This window comes from Panthera leo, chromosome B4 (genome assembly GCF_018350215.1).
Source record: "Panthera leo isolate Ple1 chromosome B4, P.leo_Ple1_pat1.1, whole genome shotgun sequence".
NCBI classification, from domain to species: domain Eukaryota; kingdom Metazoa; phylum Chordata; class Mammalia; order Carnivora; family Felidae; genus Panthera; species Panthera leo.
Window position 1 is genome coordinate 21,331,748 of NC_056685.1, and position 20,397 is coordinate 21,352,144.

Sequence of the window (20,397 nt, forward strand, 5' to 3'; positions counted from 1 at the left end):
GCTCAGGTCACGATCTCGCGGTCGGTGGGTTCGAGCCCCGCGTCGGGCTCTGGGCTGACGGCTCGAAGCCTGGAGCCTGCTTCCGATTCTGTGTCTCCCTCTCTCTCTGTCCCTCCCCCGTTCATGCTCTGTCTCTCTCTGTCTCAAAAATAAATAAAGGTTAAAAAAAAATTTTAAAAAATCAAGAACCAATTTTTTCTATTACATAAGCACTTTAAATACAAACACACAAAGAGGTTGGAATACCACCCATCAACTTGGCAGAAGATAAATCATTTTCAAGTATATATGGTACAGTCCCATGATAGACTCTGTGCTTTTTGGCCATGAAAGAACTGCCAACAGACTGATAAAAATTCAAATCATACGGAGAATGTTCTCTGATCACAATGGAACTAAACTAGAAATCAATAACAAAAAAGATAACACAGTTCTAAATCACAAAGGAAACCAGAAATTAGAAAATTTTCTACACTGAGTAACAATACAGGATATCAAAACGTGTGGAAAGCTGCTCAGGGGTAAATTAATCGCTTTAAATGCTCATATTAAAAATAATAAAAAGCCGGAGATCAATTACCTAAAGTTCCACCCTGGGAAGGTCAAAAGAGAAGAGCGGGGGCGCCAGGGTGGCTCAGTCAGCTAAGCATCCAACTCTGGATTTCGGCTCAGGTCATGATCTCACAGTTCATGAGATCAAGCTCCTCCCTGGACTCTGGCTGATAGTGTGGAGCCTGCTTGGGATTCTCTCTCTTCCTCTCTCTCTGCCCCTCTCCCACTTGCATGCTCTCTCTCTCTCTCAAAAAGAAATAAATAAACTTAAAAAAAAAGCAAGAGCGGGGTGCCTAGTGGGCTCAGTGTGTTGGGTGTTTAACTTCGGCTCACGTCATGATCTGGAGGTTCACAAGCTTGAGTCCCTCATCAGGCTCTGTGCTGACAGCTCAGAGCCTGGAGCCTGCTTTGGATTCTGTCTCCCTCTCTCTCTGCTCCTCCCTCACTTGTGCTCTGTCTCTCTCTCTCAATAATAAATAAACAGTTTTTTTAAAATTTGAAACAAGAAGAGCAAAGTAAACAAAAAGGAAATAGAGTTGGAAAAAGGACAGAGGTCAGAGCAGATATCAATGAAATAAAAAGAAAAAAATAGAGAAGTTAGAGCCAAAATTAATTTCTTGAAATGATCAGCAAAATTGATAAACCCCCAATTGGACTGATCAAAAACATAATTTACTAATATCAGGAATGAAAGAGGATTCATTATTTCAGATCCTATAGGTATTAGAAGGATAATAAGAGAATGTTATGCAAAACCTCATACCAACAAATACGTAATTAAATGAAGTGAACAAATTGAATAACACAACATAACAAAACAGAAAATGAAATAAAAAACGTGAATAGCTGTAAGCTATTCAAGAAAATAAAACCATTATCAAAAACTTTTACATAAAGAAAACTCTAGGCTCAGACAGTTTCATTGGTGAATTCTACCAAACATTTAAGAAAGAAATGACAAATCTTTACTAACACCGCCAAAATTGTTTTCAGAAGACAGAGAAGACATATTTCTAAATTCATTTTATGAAGGCTGCATAACTGTAACTCAAAACACACACCCAGAGAAAGAAAGAAAATTTAGAGACCAATGTCCCTTATGAGCATAGATTCAGAGTCCTCAGCAAATTGAATGCAGTAGCATATACAAGGTCTAAAACGTCATGACAAAGAGGGGTTTATCTCAGGAATGCAAAATCGCTTCAACGTTCAAAAACCCAGGTATTTCGCCACATTACAGTACAAGGGAAAAAATATATCATCATTTCAATAGCTGTGGAAAAAAGCATTTGACAAAATTCAACAGCCATTCATGAAAGAAACTCTCAGAAACCTAGGAATAAAAGGGAACTTTCTCAACCTGACAAATGGCTGCCATAAAAACCTTATGGCTAAATCATACTTAATGATGACACAATAAAGTATGCCCTAAGCCTCGGAATGAGACAAGAATGCTTCTTCTCACCACTGTTACACAACACTCTATTGTAAGTCCTAGCCATTGTTATAAAAGGTACAAAGATCAGAAACAAATAGATAAAACTGTCTCCGTTTACAGAAGACCTGATTGCTTACATATCAAGAATCTGCAGACTGTTTACATTTGAAGAAATCTATGAAATTATTATTGTAACAATTAAGTGAATCTAACAAGGTGCAGAATACAAAGTTAATATAAAATAAGTTGTATTTTTATAGACCAGTACCAAACAAGTGGAAATAAAACCTAAAACCAATTCCATTTCCAAGTGTATTAAAAACAATAAAATACTATGGAATAAATTTAACAAAAGGTGTGCAAAACCCCTACAGTGAAATTAACATACTGCTGACAAAATTAGAGAAGGCCTAAATAAATGGGCATATGGAAACAAAAATTAAAAATGCAACACAATTTGCAACTGCTCCAAAGGAAACATAAATAGATATAAATCTAACCATTCATACATTCTGTATGCTGATAATTATAAAATGCTGATGAAAAAACTCAAAGACTCAAATAAATAGACATACTGTGTTCACGGATTAGACAACTCAATGTACTACATAATGTCAATTCTCCCCCAAATTGATCTCCAGCTTAACGCATTTCTATCAAAATCCCAGCTAGGTTTTTTGCTGACATAGACAATTTTATCCTAGAGGTAAGGCCTTAGAATAGTTAAAACGATCTTGAAAAAGAAGAATAAATTAGAAGGACTCACTTTGCCTGATATTAAGATTTATTATATAGCTGCAGTAATCAAAGATCTGTGGTACTCGTAGAGGACTAGACCCATAAATCAATGGAACTGAACAGTAAATCCAGAGATAGATCCACGCAAATATTTTCACTGATTTTTGACAGAAGTGCAACACCAGTTCCTTGGAAGAAGAATAGCCTTTTCAACATTTAGGGCAGGAGCAATCGGACATCGGTAGCCACCAAAAATGAACCTCATGTAAACCTTGCATCTTACACAAAGAGTAACGCAAAATGGATCATAGACCGAAATGTAAAATATAAAACCATAAACTTTTAGAAAAAAAAAAAAATAAGAGAAAAATCTTTGGGATCTAGGGCTAAGCAAAGAGTTCTTAGACATGATACCCAAAGCACAATTCATGAAAGGAAAGATTGATAAATTGGACTCTGTCCTATTTGAATATACTCAGGCTGGTATGACAAAATACCACAGATTGGGTGGCCTAAAGAGCAAACGTTTATTTGTCACGGTTCTGGAGGCTGGGAAGTTCAAGGTCAAGATGCCAGCAGATTTGGTGGTTAGTGAGATTACAGACTGCCGTTTTCTCCCAGTATGCTCACTTGGCCTTTCATCAGTGTGTGCACGTGAAGTGAAGCGTTGGGTGGGTGGGGAAGGAGTCAGAGACAGAGAGATCGAGAGAGATCGAGGGAGATCGAGAGAGATCGAGAGAGAGAGAGAGCACTATTATCATTATTATTTACTTCCTTTCTGGTTGATTTGGGTTTATTTTGCTCCTCTGTTTCTAATTTCTTGCGGTAGACACTTCAGTTCTTGATTTGAGACCCTCCTCTTCTCTACTGTAAGCATTTAGGGCTATATTTCCTTCTCAGCACTGCTTTAGCTGTGTTTCATATATTTGATACGTTTTATTTTTCCTTCTGTTTTATGTACTTAAAATTGTATTTCCGGGCGCGTGGATGGCTCGGCCAGTTAAGCATGCAACTCTCGATTTCAGCTCAGATCATAATCTCACAGTTCGTGAGTTTGAGCCCTGCGGCAGGCTCTGCACTGACAGAGTGAGCTCACTGACTCTCTCTCAAAATAAATGAACTAAAAATAAAAAAGTTTTTTAATTGTGGTCTTCCTCTTAACCCTTTCTATTCCCAGTTGGCTGAAAGTTTTCATCATAGTGTATATTGGACTTTCTCACACGTTTTTTCCTACATCTCTCTGCCCTTTGGCTCCAATATTTTATATTTTTCCTATATACAAAATCCTCTCCTATACCTTATTCTAGAAATTCTGTGGTTTTAGCTATTACATTTAGGTTTATGATAGATTTGAGTTAATTTTTATGTGAGGTGTGAGGTAAGAGTTGAGGTTCATTTTTTGCTTATAGCTATCCAGGTGTTCCAATACCCTTTGTTGAAAGAAATATCCTTTCCCAGTAGGATTGTCTGGGCACAGATGTCAGAAATCGATTCACCACACTCGACCCGCTGGCTCTATTTCTGGGCTCTTTATTCTATTCCATCCACCTATATGCTTATCCTTATGCCAATATCATTGTACCTTGACTACCGTGTCTTTAGAGTAACTCTTGAAAGCAGGTTGTATGAGTCCTTTAGCTTTGTTCTTTCCCAAAATCGTTTCAGCTATTCAGTGTCCATGCATTTCCACATACATTTGAGAGGAGACGGTTGATTAATAACAATTTAAAAAAAGCCTGCTGACATTTTGATTGGGATTGTGTCGAATCTATAAAACAATCTGGTGATAACTGAAAGCTTACAACATGCATTGTGCCCATCATGAATATTGTATGTTTTTCCATCTGTTTAAGTCTTAATTTCTCTCCGTAGTGCTTTGTATGGTTTTGTACGTGTTTTGTCAAATTTATCCATAAGCATTTCCCATTTGTATGCTATTATAAGTTGGTGGGTTGTTTTCATTTCAATTTTTGATTATTTATTGCTTGTAGACAGCACTACACTATTTTTATATCTTGATCTTCGTAACCTTGCTAAATTCACTTATTAATTCTAGTAGCTTTTTGGTAAATTCTTTAGGATTTCTTATATAGATGATCATGCCATCTAGGAATAAAACTTCTTCCTTTCCAATCTGGATACTGTTTATTTCTTTTTCTTACATTATTATACTGGTTAAATCCTAAAATACGATGTTGAATAGAAGTGATAAGAGCAGACATTCTTATCTCATTTTTAAAAATTTTTTTTAATGTTTGTTTATTTTTGAGACAGAGAGAGACAGAGTGTGAGTGGGGAAGGGGCAGAGAGAGAAGGAGACCCAGAATCCAAAGCAGGCTCCAGGCTCTGAGCCGTCGGCACAGAGCCCGACGCGGGACTCGAGCTCATGAACTGTGAGATCACGACCTGAGCTGAAGTCGGACCCCCAACCGACTGAGCCACCCAGGCGCCCCTCTTGTCTCATTTCTGATCTCAGTTTCAGTCTTTTCCCATGAAACATAACAACAGTTGTCTAAGTGTTTTGTAGATACCCATCAGCAGCTCTATTCCCATTTTATTGAGAGTTTCTATCACAGATGTACATTGGACTTTCTCAAATTCGTTTTCTACCTTTATCTGTCCTCTGGCTCCCACGTTTTACATTGTTTCCCATATGCAAAACACATTCATTCCCACCCAAGGCCTTCCCCAAATCCCATCTTGTAATTGTGTCAGCTGGAAGCCCAGATGTCATTGTCTAAATCTGGTCCAGGTGCAGATAGTCTATCTTGATCCAAAGATCCAGGAACCAAAAAGACAAGTTATCCAGTCCCCATAGCCAACCTACCACAGTGGGAGACAGGCTAACCACGAGAGACCCTCTCCTACCCAAAAAGGAAAGAATGGAAGGCATATAACAATGACTGATGTAGCACTTTTGTTCCTCACACACATTCCCTATTTCCTGCCGACTTAGTTTTGGTTCACATTTGCCCTGCAGAAAAGGTCATTGGTTCTTAGCCTCACGTGGGAGATTACTACCACCTCTTCACACACACACACACACACACACACACACACACACACACACACACTAGCACGCCCAGCTGTGGCTTCTGTTTCAGGTTTGTGCAGGCTGGTGAGTGCTCTAAAGGAACACTTAGTCTGGAGTGCTAAGTTCTCCCTTGACATTTGATTTGACCTGGTATTCCCTCTCTTGTCAATCCTTTGGTGCTTTATTTATAAAGATGTTTATAATGCTTTACCTAAAATTTTTTGTTTTCTTTTCTCTGGGAGTTGGTGTGAATGCCTAGCTTATTTGATAGTTTCCCCCACCGATCAACATAGTGTGTGTAAGTTTGGGCTCTCTTTCCCAACGAGTTTGAATTTTCCTTCCAAATACTCTTAATATGTTGGAGTTGATACGCAGAATCACGTCTGTTCTCAGGAGGAGCTCTCAGGTCTTTATCCATCAGGGGAAGCCACAATCCTGGTTTGCCTAAGGCTGAGGGGTTTCTGGATATAGGACTCTCTGCGCTAAGCCTGGGGAAACTCTGGTCAAAGCAGGATAAGTGGGTCACCCTCTCAACGATGACCCCTTCTTCAGTAAGTGTAGGTGTGAATAATCCACCTCTCTTTTCTCGGAGGAGGAAAGGAACCACCACACTTTCCAGTGGGAAAAATGAAACCCACAGCCCAGCAGCTACTTATCTGTCCTCCACCTGACCAGTAGATGGCTCAACTGGACCCAAGTGAGTTCTCTGGGTGACACTGATGGCACTGGTGCCACTTCCCTGAGCTCACGTCTCGGTGATCGTAACGGGGCATTTCCCTGGCCGGAAGCTCCCGCTACAACAAAGTGCCTGGATGGTCCCAGTGCCCTTTCCGACTTCCCCAATAAACGTACAAAGTGCTACGGAGCTGGGATTCCTCTCCTGCAGCACTTTCCATGATTCATCCTGCCGACCTAGCCCAAGACCACCTTGTGGTGGAATAATACAAGCTCAAGGGAGAGTGTCCTCTCTGCTCATTTTACTCTTGTAAATTGTTATTAATAAACGTTATATACTTATACCACACAAACTAGCGGTACTTATGGCTCTGCCCCTCGCCCAACACCTAGGATTACAACAGCACAACCCAGCAGCGGGTGTTACCCACAGTGAACGCTTACTGCAACTACGACCATATGAGAGATACATGACAATTTCCTCAAATGGAAGTCTGGAGCTTTCTGCCTGACCTCAGCATGAATGGCTTCTGTTCATTGAAATGTATCAGCCTGACGTCCTGACAGGGAGGTGTCAAGGGAGAGAGTCAGGAAATAAATGAATTCAATAAAAACAAAGGAGAGAGGCTCAGGACTAGACCAGAACAAAGACGCTTCCCTTAATCACACCTGGCTATGAGTTTTCCCTTAGTAACTAAGGCCGCAATTCTCAATGCACGGTCCAAGAATCCATGGGGTTCCCAAGATCTCTAGGGCTTTTGCAACGTCATTCTTATTTTCATAATAATACTAAGACAATGGTCACCTTGTTTTTCACTCTCATGGTCTCGCCGGTGTAGGGTGGAGTTTTCCAGAGGCTCTGTGATGTTTATCATGACAGAATGAATGCAGAGCCAGATATAAGGATCCAGCTGTCTTCCGGTAAGCCAGACGTTAAAGAAATTTGCAAACATGTAAGGCAACGCCACCCTTAGCAACCTTTTTCGTTTCGGAAAATATTTTCATAAATAATGCTACTTAGGTCAGCATGTAAGAGGCTATTATTGTTATTTTTAAATGGATCAAGAAATAATTTGACTCTGTTTTCACTTCACAGGCAGCAAATATTAGCCGATAGAACCAATTTAAACCAAATCTCCTTAGGGGACTCAATAATTTTTCAGAGCAAAAGGGATCTTGAGACCAAAAAGTTTGAGAAACATTGGAACAAAACCTATAAAGTAATACTGGAAAGTACACTGTAGTTAGTTGATATATTGTGCAGCTATGTCACATACATGTATTAACAGTATTACCTGTTTTTTAAAACACTTTTTTAAATGTTTATTTTTGAGAGCGAGAGCTTGAGTGGCGGAGATGCAGAGAGAGAGAGACAGAGACAGAGACGGAGAGACAGAGGATCCGAAGGAGGCTCTGCACTGACGGCACAAAGCGCAATGCGGGCCTCGAACGCATGAACCGAACCCATGAGATCAGGACCCGAGCTGAAGTCTGATGCTCAAAGAACTGAGCCACCCAGGTGCCCCAGTACTACCTGCTTATTAAACTCTGTGCAGTTCAGGTCATAGTATGGGTTAAGTCGTTTTCAACTAATCGTTTTTTTAAGTTTATTTGGGAGAGAGAGAGAGGGCGGGGGAGGGGCAGAGAGAGAGAGAGGGAGAGAGGGAATCCCAAGCTGGCTCCACGCTGCCAACACAAGGCCCGATACGGGGCTCCAACTCACGGACTGAGAAATCACGACGTAAGCCGACATCAAGAGTTGGACGCTCAACTGACTGAGCCACCCAGGTGCCCCACAGCTAGCCATTTTTGAAATTCATTCCTTCACGTACTCCTAACAAACGTTTGAGTCTCTACTCTGTGGCAGCCGCCATGGTAGGCTTCGGACAAGACGCAGCTCCTGCTTTCCAGTAGCTCACCGGATGGAGACAGCAGAGAAGTCAACGGGCCATCTGTACACAGTGCGAGGGGAGCCACGAGAGGGGGGCCGTGTGCTAGAAAAACCTCCATAAACACCTCATCCAGTCTGGGGCAGTAATGGGGCGGGGTTCCCAGAGATGTTATCTGACCTCTGACCTGAGGCATGACCAGGAGTTAACCCAGAAAGGGCGCTTCGGGAAGAGGAAACCAGGGAGAAGAAACAGCCCTCTGAGATAGATTGCAATACACCTCCCGACCATAGGCAGACAAATGTGTCTGCTCATTTCAGAGGGGGTGAATTACTGCCAGGGCGTGTGGCCTTCGTGGTAATGGACTGTGAACAACACCTGCTCAAAGGAACATTCCTTCCACAAGGTCCGCCCTCCGCCTCTGTGACTTATAAGGAGATTATAAAGGGCCACCAGATGTCCGGGACTGTATGGAACACATTTTCTTAATGGTAGGCAGGATCGGGGAACTTGTTCCTCTCCCTGCCACGTATAGAGGGAGGCAGTCACCCTGAGCCACTAGTCTGTCATGCTCATCTGCATTAAGAGCCACTATTCTTGGGGCACCTGGGTGGCTCAGTCGGTCAAGTGTCCACCTTTGGTTCAGGTCTTGATCTTACAGTTTGTGAGTTCGAGACTCGCATGGGGCTCTGTGCTAATAGCTCTGTGCTGACAGCTCAGAGCCTGGAACCGCCTCAGATTCTGTGTCTCCCTCTCTCTCTCTCTGCCCCTCCCCAGCTCATGCTCTGTTTCTCTCTCAGAAATAAACTTTAAAAAAAATTGTTAGAAGAGCCACTATTCTCCAGAGCTACAATGTAAATACAGTTTCGCACAGATCACTGAAAGCATGGCCCAGATTCCAGAATGGTGCTCAGCCCTAGGGCAGCAATTGTTGGCAAACCGTGGATTCTACCTGTGGGACACCGGCTTCAGAACAGCGATGGTACCAATGAGAAGTCCTAAACTTTATCAAATATACAGGCCGAGGCACAGAAATTCAATCCTATGTTTCATTACAGTAAATGTCTGAGTCACCAAAATACTGGTTTCCTCATTCAATGGCCAAACACTGCCACATTCCCTGGAATAGGACCAGGCGCACCCAAGGCATGACTCAGAGGGAACTCAGACAACAGGGAACCCAGTCACAGGATCAAGTCCAACTGTAGCAATAACTCAGGGCTGTGCCCCCAGAATGAGGAGCCAGAGCAGCCTTTATAACTCCTTTCCATCTTAAGTCTGGATTGTCCCTAGGAGCCAGGTACACTGGAATGAAGCTGATGGAAAATTAACTGAAATTAAGAGTTCAGTTCTAGTACTTTCCTGATGAGAACTCTCCTTTTTTGTTGTTGTTAGCTTCAAGATATATGAAAGTGCAGGATACAAAACCTACATACAAAAATCAGTAGCGTTTTCTATACGCTAACAGCAAATTATCTTAAAGAAAATGATCCCATGTACTATAGAATTAAAAGAATGAAAACATTTAAGAATAAATTAAACCAAGGAGGTGAAAGATCTGTACACTGAAGACTAAAGACACTGATGAAAGAAATTGAAGAAGATACAAGTAAATGAAAAGATATCTCGTGTTCATGGACTGGAAGAATTAATATTGCTAAAAGGTCTATGCTACTCAAAGCCAATGCAATCCCCTATTAAGATTCCACTTTTCACAGACTGTGCTTTTTCCAGAGGTAGAAAAAAATCATCCTAAAACTTATATGGAACCACAAAAGACCCCCCCCAAAGCCAAAGCAATCCTGAGAAAGAAAAATAAATCTGGAGGCATCACACTTGGTGATTTTAAACTATATCACAAAGCTATAGTAATCAAAACAGTATGGTACCAGCATAAAAACAGACAGATAGACCAAATGAAATGGAATCGAGAGTCCAAAACAAACCCACGAATAAATAATCAACTAATATTTGACAAAGGAGCCAAGAATGCTCAATAAAGAAAATATAGGGGTGCCTGGGTGGCTCAGTCAGTTGAGCATCCAACTCTTGATTTTGGCTCAGGTAATGGTCCCAATTTCCTGAGATTGAGCCCCACATCAGATTCTGGGCTGAGGGTGGAGTCTGCTTAAGATTCTTCCCCCCACCCCAGCCCTCTGCCCCTCTCCCCTATTTGCACATGCTCTCTCTCTCTCGCTCGCTCTCTGTCTCTAAAGAGAGAAGAAAAAAGAAAAGAAAAGAGAAAAAGAAAAGACAGTCTTTTCAATAAATGGTTCTGGGAAAATCAGACATTCACATGTCAAAGAATGAAACTAGACCCCTATCTTACACTACTCACAAAAATTAACTCAAAACAAATTATAGACTTAAATGTAAGGCCTGAAGCCATAACACTCCTCAAAGAAAACACAAGGGAAAAGCTTCTTGACATAGGTCTTGGCAATGATTTTTTTTGGATATGACGCTTAACGCACAAATATCAGAATAAAAAACAAACAAGTGAGATTACAACACATTAAAAACTTCAGCACAGCAAAACAATCAAGAAAATAAAAAGACAACTTATGGAATGGTAGAAAATATTTGGAGATCATATATCTGATAAGGAATTAATATTCAAAATATTTAAAGATCTCATACAACTCCATAGCAACAAAACAAAACAAAACAAACAAAAGAACCCAACAAACCTAAATAACCCAATTAAAAATGGGCAGACGATCTAAGTATACATTTTCCAAAGAAGATATTCAAATAGCCAAGAGGTACCTCTAAAGGTGGTCAACATCCTCAATCATCAGGAAAATGCATATCAAAACACAATGAGATATCACCTTATACCTGATAAAATGGCTATCACTAGAGATAGCAAGTGTTGGCAAAAAAGTGGGGAAAAGGGAACACGTGTGCCCTGCGGGTGGGGATGTATATTGGTGCAGTCGCTCTGGAAAACCCTATGGAGTGTCCTCAAAAAAATTAAAAATAGAATTACCATGTGACCCAGCAAATCTACTTCTGAGTATTTATCTGAAGGAAGCAACATCACTTATCTCAAAAAGCTATCTGCAACCCACGTTCATATTCACAATAGCCAACAAGTGGAAACAACCTAAGAGTCCATTACAGATGAATGGGTAAAGAGAACGTGGCATATATGTATAACGGAATACTATTCAGCCATAAAAAAGGAGATCCTGCATTTGCAACATCATGGATGGACCTTGAGGGCATTACAGCACGTGAAATAAGTCACAGGAAGAGAAACACCTTATAGGTGGAGGCTAAAAACTGAACTTAGAGAAACAGATTGGTGGTTGCCAGAGGTGGGGGTGGGGGGGTGAAGGGTGGTGGGCGAAATGGGTGAAGGTGATCAAAATATACAAACTCCTAGTTTTAACAAACGTCCTGGGAATATAATATACAACATGGTGACTATACTTAGCAATACTGTATTGTATATCCGGAAACTGCTAAGAGAGCCGATCTTAAAAGTTTTTATCACAAGCAAACAATTTTGTAATTAGGTTTGGTGATGGGTATTCACTAGACTTACAGTGGTGATCATTTTACAGTATACACATATATATCAAATCATTTTGTTGTACACGAAAAATGAATACAATGTTAGGTGGCAGTTATAGCTCAATTAAAAAAAAAAAAAAAGATAAGTGAAAGCCACTAAGTGTAGGAATCATAGGAAGATACCAAATCATTTCATATGCTTCCCCTCAAGCCAATCTAAGGACACCATTGCCCCATATCTCACTGCTTACATACCCTTACTGAAGGTGCCTTTTTACTTGTAGCTCTTTGACTTTTTTTTTTAACGTTTATTTATTTTTGAGACAGAGAGAGACAGAGCATGAACGGGGGAGGGTCAGAGAGAGGGAGACACAGAATCCGAAGCAGGCTCCAGGCTCTGAGCTGTCGGCACAGAGCCCAACGCGGGGCTCGAACTCACGGACCGCGAGATCGTGACCTGAGCCGAAGTCAGAGGCTCAACCGACTGAGCCACCCAGGCGCCCCAACTCTTTGACTTTTTAAACTAGTCTCTTAAGAGGCCAGAAAATAAACTGCGTTGGAGGACAGTAATAGACAAGCATGGAACAAAAACCCTTCAGTGAGAAAGTTTTTTAATTTCTACAAAACGACTCAGCATCAACTCCACCTTCTCCCACTTCCCCATCTAGGTGCGATCATCAATCCAGAAATCTTCATTTCTGGAAAAAAGTCCCGTGGCAAGAAACAAAGGAAGCCCACTAGCCACAAAGCCAACCTCCCTCGGAGTTAGTAACGGAATGCTCTGGTGGGAGGGAGGGGGCGCCAGTGACCTTGCTGGGCCCAACAGTACACCATGGAAACCTTGGACATCAGAAGAACCTTGAGCAGACTCCCTCTACTGAAAACACGAACCCCCAAGCTAGTTCTGAGCCTTCCGGAGGCTCTTGTGCCCGGCCGGGTTTGTGATGCAAGATCTTGCTGCTTGGCAAGAAGCCCGGTGCTCAAAAAACTTCTCAACAACAAAATAAGACGTGATTGGCTCCTCTGCGGGCACCGTAAGAGCACCAGTTAACTGCTTAAGCCTTAAATAAAGAGACAAAGGAAACCTATGGGTTCTGTTCATAGTATTGGCCCAAACTCACTTTTTTACGATCAAGTCTGATTTCTGACGCCACAAACAGACTGACGATGTAACATTTGGCCCCCATTCTGTAGAAACACTGTCGCTTTTCGTGACAATGTGCACATTTAGTTTGTTTTCAGAAGCAACTCCTAGACTTTTGGAGGAATGACAGGAGAGGGGGAGGGGAGAGAGGGAATCAACCAAGTAACCTCAAATAACGGAGACAATTTTTATAGGCCAGGTATCGAAAAGCAGAGGGTTCAAAACAACGTATTTGTTAGCCCACGGTTTCTGTGAAGAGCTAACCATCATTTTGTCCTCGCCTGCATTCCCAAGTTGGTTTCATAGAAGGCTTTATTGTAGCCCCGGAGCATTGTTTGGCATTAATTTCTATGACAAGGAACCCAAAACACATGGTGCTGAGAGCAACAAAACAGAGTTAGGGAAACAGTCATGACTTGGCACTAAGTGTGACGAGCTGTAAAAAGGGGAATGTTTCAATATCTGAAGTGGTGTTGACTTCCTATGAACAACCTTTTCTCCTCTAAACAGTATCATATTCTTTTCAAGCACATTTAGAACGCAAGTCAAGCTGTGTTTTATTTTTGATTATAATAAACACAGTCAGTTTACTGTAACAAAGACATACCAGTGGTGACCAGTTGAAAGCCGAATTACAACACCATAAGCTGGCGGGGGTGGGGAGGGGTGAGGTGGCGGGGGCCTAGGGGGTGGGTAGTCAACAGATAAAATAAAAGAGCAGCCGTCTGGAAAGTTCTCTTAAAAGAACATAAAAAGGCAGTGTTTTCTTACGAGACTAACACAGAATGCCAAAATATCTAGCTGGGCTCTTTATTGTGGTCAGTTATGGCAATTTGTAACGAAAAGTAGCAAATCCTTCAAAATATTGGGCTCTCACATTTGCGTTTTTTTTTTTTCAAATCTCCATAAAAAATCCTCAAAAATTTTGTGCAGTGCTTTAAACGGTGACGCTATTTCAACATGACAGCGTATTGCATTTATTCGCGTACGAATCAAACTGTTTTCTTAAGACGATCATTCGAAAATGTTGCTAGAGACGGGGGAAGGGGATTAAGAGGTACAAACTTCCCGTTATAAAATAAAGAAGTCACGGGGTTGAAAAATACAGCGTGGGGAATATAGTCAATAATATCGTAATGACGTTGTGTGGTGAGTCCATTTATTGTAGTGTGCGTAGCTTAATGTATAGATTTGTCAGGTCACGATAGCTGATACACTATAACACTGTGTAAAAACTTCACTACTATAAAACTTCAGTTTTATAAAAAACACTACTATAAAACTTCAGTAAAAAAGTTTATACTTATGCGTGCATTCAGATTATGCACGAAGGTGAAATAATCGTTTACAGTAAATGGTTACAAAGGAAACTTTCATGATTAAACGAAATTCCTGATTTCAAATTTATTAGGAAATAATGTAAATCACCTTACCATTTCTTGAACTACTGATTTTTCATAATCAAGCTCACATAGCAATCTGTCTCTACCATCAATTAGCTGAAAAAGAGTATTACATTGTCATTAAAGAGAAGAACAGAACACCTAAAATTCCTCCTCAGTAGAACTGAGCAAAATGTATTTTGCTTTTAAATATGAGAAAAGGGGATCCTAATAGGATTTTGAAAATTTAAATGTCTGTAGATTACCTGTAATAATAATATATTATTATGTAATTACTATATTTTGACTATAAAAGCAAGCAAAATATGCACAGAAAATGCCAATTTATTTACAATCTTCCTTACCTTATCCCGACAAAATATGACATCAATATGGGTGGCTCAGTCGGTTGGGCATCCGACTTTAGCTCAGGTCATGATCTCGTGGTCCATGAGTTCGAGCCCCGCATCGGGCTCTGTGCTGACAGCTCGGAGACTGGAGCCTGCTTCTGATTCTGTGTCTCCCTCTCTCTGGCCCTCCCCCACTCACACTCTGTCTCACTCTCTCTCTCAAAAAATAAACAAACATCAAAAAAAATGTTTTTAAATGTGACATCAATATATAATAAAGCAAGTATAGTCTCTCAAAAGGAGCAATGTTGCTTTTCTCTTTATAGATTTTTGTGTTATATTTATATGCACATCAAAGTACATTCATGCCTAATGAAAACAGCCATCAAGGGGCGCTCAGTCGGGCAGGTGTCAGACTCTTGATGCTGGTTCACATCATGATCTCACAGTCTGTGGGTTCGAGCCCCGCGTCGGGCTCCGTGCTGACAGCTCAGAGCCTGGACCTGCTTGGGATTCTCTCTCTCCCTCTCTCTCTGCCCCTCCCCTGCTCACGCTTGCTCACTGTCTCTCTCTTAAAATAAATAAACACATAAAAAAAAAAAGAAAATAGCCATCAAAAAGTACGCAATGCAGGGCCACTGTACTCCTATGACTTGCTTCGGTATCTTAAATGATTGTTTGCATTTGTGTATGTTAGATACGCTGATAAAATTCAAACCTTGGTTTTGACATCCATTCAATTCAATCAATTCATATGTTCATTAAAAAAAAATTCATATGTTCATTAATTTAATACACATGTATTATTGTATCTAATATGTATATGTATATGTATATGTATATGTATATGTATATGTATATGTATATGTATATATTATCTAAAAGGAACACCTTTTAGATGCCAGGCATCTTGTTCATCTATAGAGGTACAGAGAGGAAGTAGAACAGATCCCTTCCTCTGGAGCATCTACACTATGGCAGGAGAGCAATGGGGAAAAAATTGACTAGAATACATAAGAAAATATGTTAACAAATCAAAATTTCAGATGGTCAAAAAGCATAAAAATCCACACATCCCAGCAACCATAATTATAATAAGATATAACAGGAGAAGCACCATTTGGCAACAGTTGCGAAGGATACGAAAAAGCGCAACAAGCTGGAGAAGGAAAAAGGCAGAGAAAAAGGCAGACGAAACAGCAACTGGAGAGGAGCGTGGAGTCACGGAGGAGTTGGGAAAAGCTTAACGTCGTGGGGCCCAGGGTGCAGAGAGAAAGAAGTGGCAGGAAAAGAAAGGAGGAGAGTCAGGTGACGGCATGAGAGGCACTTGATGCCATCATTAGGGGTGGAAGGCAGGGTGGTGCAGTGAGACGAACAGGAGACTGCTCAAATCTAAGCTCTCTCCTTACAAGCTGTACGGGTAAACTAAATCTACGCTTCGAGTCTTAGTTTTCTTGTCTGGAAATTAAGAGAATAAACCCCACCTCAAAGAGTTCTTCCAGAGAGAATTTGAGACAGCAAATGCGAAGGTGTTTTAGGCTGTTCCCGGCATATAAAAATCCCTCAGTGTATTTTTGCGTGGCCTGATTTTATACCGTAGGCAATGGGAAGCCATTGAAGGTTTTAGCATATACAACTAGAGTATGAGAAAACTATGGAGGAGTGCGAACGCTGGATTTGAAAAGGGATGAGTGAGGGTGGAGACAGGAAAGTGAAGTTCGAATCTATGGGAATGATGAGAGACTCAACCACGTCTGGAGCAATGTTGTGACAGAGAAAGGGGACTTGAGATAAATTTTGGAAGAAAGATGTACAGATTGAGCCACGAATTGGATATAAAGTATAAAGGAGAGCGTAGAGAATGGCCCTAGATTTGTCATCTGTTCTTTTGGATCCATGGCAGTGTCATTCATTTAAACTGGGGAACACAGAGAGTCTAGACTCAAGGGGTAATGAGTTCAAGTTCTGACACTGGGTTCGACAAATGTGTAGAGCATTTTTTCAGCCAATAATTTTTAGTGCTGGTGACTAAGAATATAAAGATAAACGAGATGCTTCCTGACCTTAAGGGGGCAAATAGTCCCAGGTATTTGGGGCCCCAGAGGGAGCTTCTAATTACCCTAGGGAGTGGACAGAAACTATCAAAATGCATGTAATGTTGAAATTAAGGATGAGAATAGAGTGAAAACTATGGACGTGCTATTCAGGGAAATCATGAAGTAGGAAAGGCAGTTTGAAAGTCACTGGTAAACAGTTATGGGAAAGTCTGAGGTCAGCTAGAGAGAAAACGAAGAAGACCAAGGATAAATACAAATCCCAAGAATAGCGTTCAAGTGGAAAATGGAGGAGGAGAAGCCACTGACAGATCTTGCTTAGGAAGGAGTGAAGAAGTGTGTGAAGAATTAGAAGCAAGTATTGCTGCAGAACGCATCTATGACATGGGGGGGGGGTGGGGTGGGGTGGGGGGGGTGGCAATCCTGTCATACACAGAAGAAAATTCAGGAAGGAGAACACCTCAAAAGGACTGAAAGCAATGTGCATCTCACTGTGACCTTACCCACAGGAAAAAGTAGCATTGGGGTAATGAGAAAGGGGTGGTAAATACAGATTTCTTTGAAATAATATTTGAAGTACAGTAAATGGCAATGACTTGAGACGATTAGGGTCAATAGATACCACCAAGATGATGGTTTCACTCGGTAGGCTAGAGGGAAAGTTTTAAAGGCATTAGAGAGAAAGGGGCTGATGCAGGAAGTTCCAGAAGAGGAGGGACGTAGAGATGAGTCGGGGAATAGATGGAAGGATGAATCAGGGCAAAGAATGTCCTTCTTCTGTTGAAAAAGAGTAAAGGTGACAGAGTAAGAGAGTGCAGAAGGGAAAAAAATCCAAGAGCCTGTCATGTTGTCTGTGAATTAGGAGGTAGCATGGGGGGATGGAATAAGGGAATTGAGAAAAGTAGTGGAGATTGGAAGACCTGTGGGGGGTAGTAAGAAGGGGTGCTAATTAGATTTAAGTGAAATGATAGGCAGATGGAGGGCGTGGCTATCCTGGGTTAAAACCCCAGAGTCTAGCAATGCCACCACAGGCAAGGATTGGCCCACTGCCACCGGAGCAGGGCTGGAGAACATGGGGACTGGCTAGACAGGAGGCTCCAGAGGTGACTCAGCGGTGTAGTTGATGAGGTGGAGGGCTGGACAGCAGGTTTTAGGGAAAGTAAAGGAATGAGGTGGAAGGAAAGGAAAAGATGTTGTATTAAATCACCTACCTCGGCCTGAAAAGGAGGGTCGCCAAGTTTCCAACGGGGGCCAATTACCACAAACGTCAAGGCCGTTAACCCCAACCCTTCCTGTCCTCTTGAGAGCACTCTTTATCAATGAGGACTTGTGCCATTTGTCCACTCTCTCCTTCTTCTTTCCATTGACATCATTTAAAAATACTCTAGTTTCTTCTTTAAAAAAAAAATTCCTTCCTCAGCCCTTGTCCCCGTCCAACTACTCCCCTACCGCTTCTTGGCCACCCACAGCCGAACTTCTAGAGAGTTCCCCTTGCCCACCGTCGCCATTTCGGCATTCACCCGGCTTCTCAACTCCTCCAGTTGCGCCAAATGACTCTCATTAATATTACCAGGGTCACTGTCCTCTTCCTGTTTCAGATCGTAGTTTCCCTGGTTTATCCAAGGAACCTCTTAACTGGTCTCTCTAGCTCTCTATTTTCCCCCTTCCCACCCATTTCCTTTCTGAAACAAAGAAATCCAATGAATCCAATCCTTCCCCAATGTCCAAGGCTCCCCAGTGCACTCAGAAGGGAATTCAAACCCCTTGGCGTGAATAATAATCCCCTGCCATGTGCCCTGCTCCTTGCTGCCGCTTGCTCTCACATACCCTTCCCGCTATCGCAGATCACCTGAATTTACTCCCCTTCTGCATGTTTTTCACCCTTCCCACTTCCCATATCCCTTTCCTGGCTTACTAGAGCCTCTCTTCGGGGAGTCGACTCAGAGTCCTTCCTCCAACCTTCCCGGATCCCTTACAATCCATGCTGGGCTCCCCCACGTGCCCCACGGCCGTCTGTGCTGCCCCGCGTCCCGAGGCTGATCACACCCTGGGCTGTGATGTCTGACTTCTGGTCCGACTCCTTCCCAGAAGGACATTCATGTTATGGCCACAGCTGGAGGATAGATTTGATGCAGCTGTTATTAGATTATTGGAATTGAAACATAAAAGTTACTACTGAATACCATCACAGACAGTGCTTTAAGCCCTGAGAGATGGCAAGAGGTCAGCCTCCGCGAAGACAGGCCTTTTTCAACTTGTTTCTAATTGCATCCAGGGCTACAAAAGAAAACGTGTCTTATCCAGAGGCTTCTGAACTGCTTCTCCTTCTGCCTGTCATTCCCCAGATTTCCCCCTCTTCCTGCCCCAACACAAATTCTCACCACATGGCTCACCAGATTCCTACCTCGTTCGTTAGCCATATCAAATCACAAACAAGTCCACAGGGATATCTCACACTTTATGCATTCACGCTCTGTATCCAGCTCCCACACCCTCCTACCTACCTGGAAAGATCAGCTCGAGTGAAAGAGTGTGAGACAGGTGTGGAACTCTTTGAGAAGCCTTTCTAGACCCTTCTGGGTAAAGCTAGACATCTCTTCTCTGTGTACATACTTATGTTATGTTATGTTATGTTATGTTATGTTATGTTATATTCATTATTTCATTATTTATATTATATTATATTATATTATATTATATTATATTAATTATTTAATTATCTCATTATTTCATTGTTTATATTATATATTATATTATATTATATTATATTATATTATATTATATTATATTACATTACATTACATTATCACACAGCCCAGGGGTTTTTGTCTCCTGCTCTAGACTTAATCTGCTCCACAGCAGGGAGGTGTGTGTGTGTGTGTGTGTGTGTGTGTGTGTGTGTGATTTTTGTATCTCAGCAGTAGCACAGTGCCTGGCACTAAAAGGCATCTAATAAACATTACTACATTAATTGATTACGTGGAGGATATTGGAAACCAAACCAGTAAATATCAGTTCTCACTTGTTCAACAACTCCTGGTACGCTTTCCAGTTGACAAAGCACGTTGATGTACACTCTCTCATTCTATCCACACAGTCAGCTATGAGAGACAGGAGGAAAGATAAGGCACTGGCCCAAGGGACCATAGTGGCAGAAATGGAAAAGGAACCTACAGTGCGAGATTCTTTCTGCTCGATACCACATTGTGCCTATATTCAATGTTTTCGTGGCGATCGAGTACATGTCAAAGAAAGATACAGGATTTAAAAAATGATCAAACAGGGGTGCCTGGGTGGCTCAGTCGGTTAAGCATCCCACTCTTGATTTTGGCTCAGGTCGTGATCTCACAGTTCGTGGGATCGAGCCTCACCTCAAGCTCCGTGCTGACAATGCAGAGCCTACTTGGGATTCTCTCTCTCTGGCTCTCCCCTGCTTCTGCTCTCTCTCAAAAATAAATAAATAAAACTGTTTTAAAAAGTTAAAAAAAAATCAAACAGACTAGGGATCTGCTATATTTGTGTAGAAGAGAGCTGTGAATTAAAATACGGTGTAAATACATATATAATTTTAAATTTTATGGTAGCCTTGTGAGAAAAGGTGAGAGAAACAGGTGAAATT

General features: G+C 41.5%; 1 protein-coding gene across 2 annotated transcripts in view; it reads right to left on the reverse strand.

Moving 5' to 3' along the window:
* The window catches only part of CB4H10orf67 (chromosome B4 C10orf67 homolog), a 160,536-nt gene that overhangs the window by 72,418 nt on the left and 67,721 nt on the right, over positions 1-20,397 (reverse strand). For both annotated transcript variants that reach the window (XM_042945106.1, XM_042945107.1), the window contains exon 8: positions 14,426-14,491. In XM_042945106.1, coding sequence (XP_042801040.1) covers positions 14,426-14,491 — 66 coding nt within the window. The remainder of the gene's footprint in view (positions 1-14,425; positions 14,492-20,397) is intronic.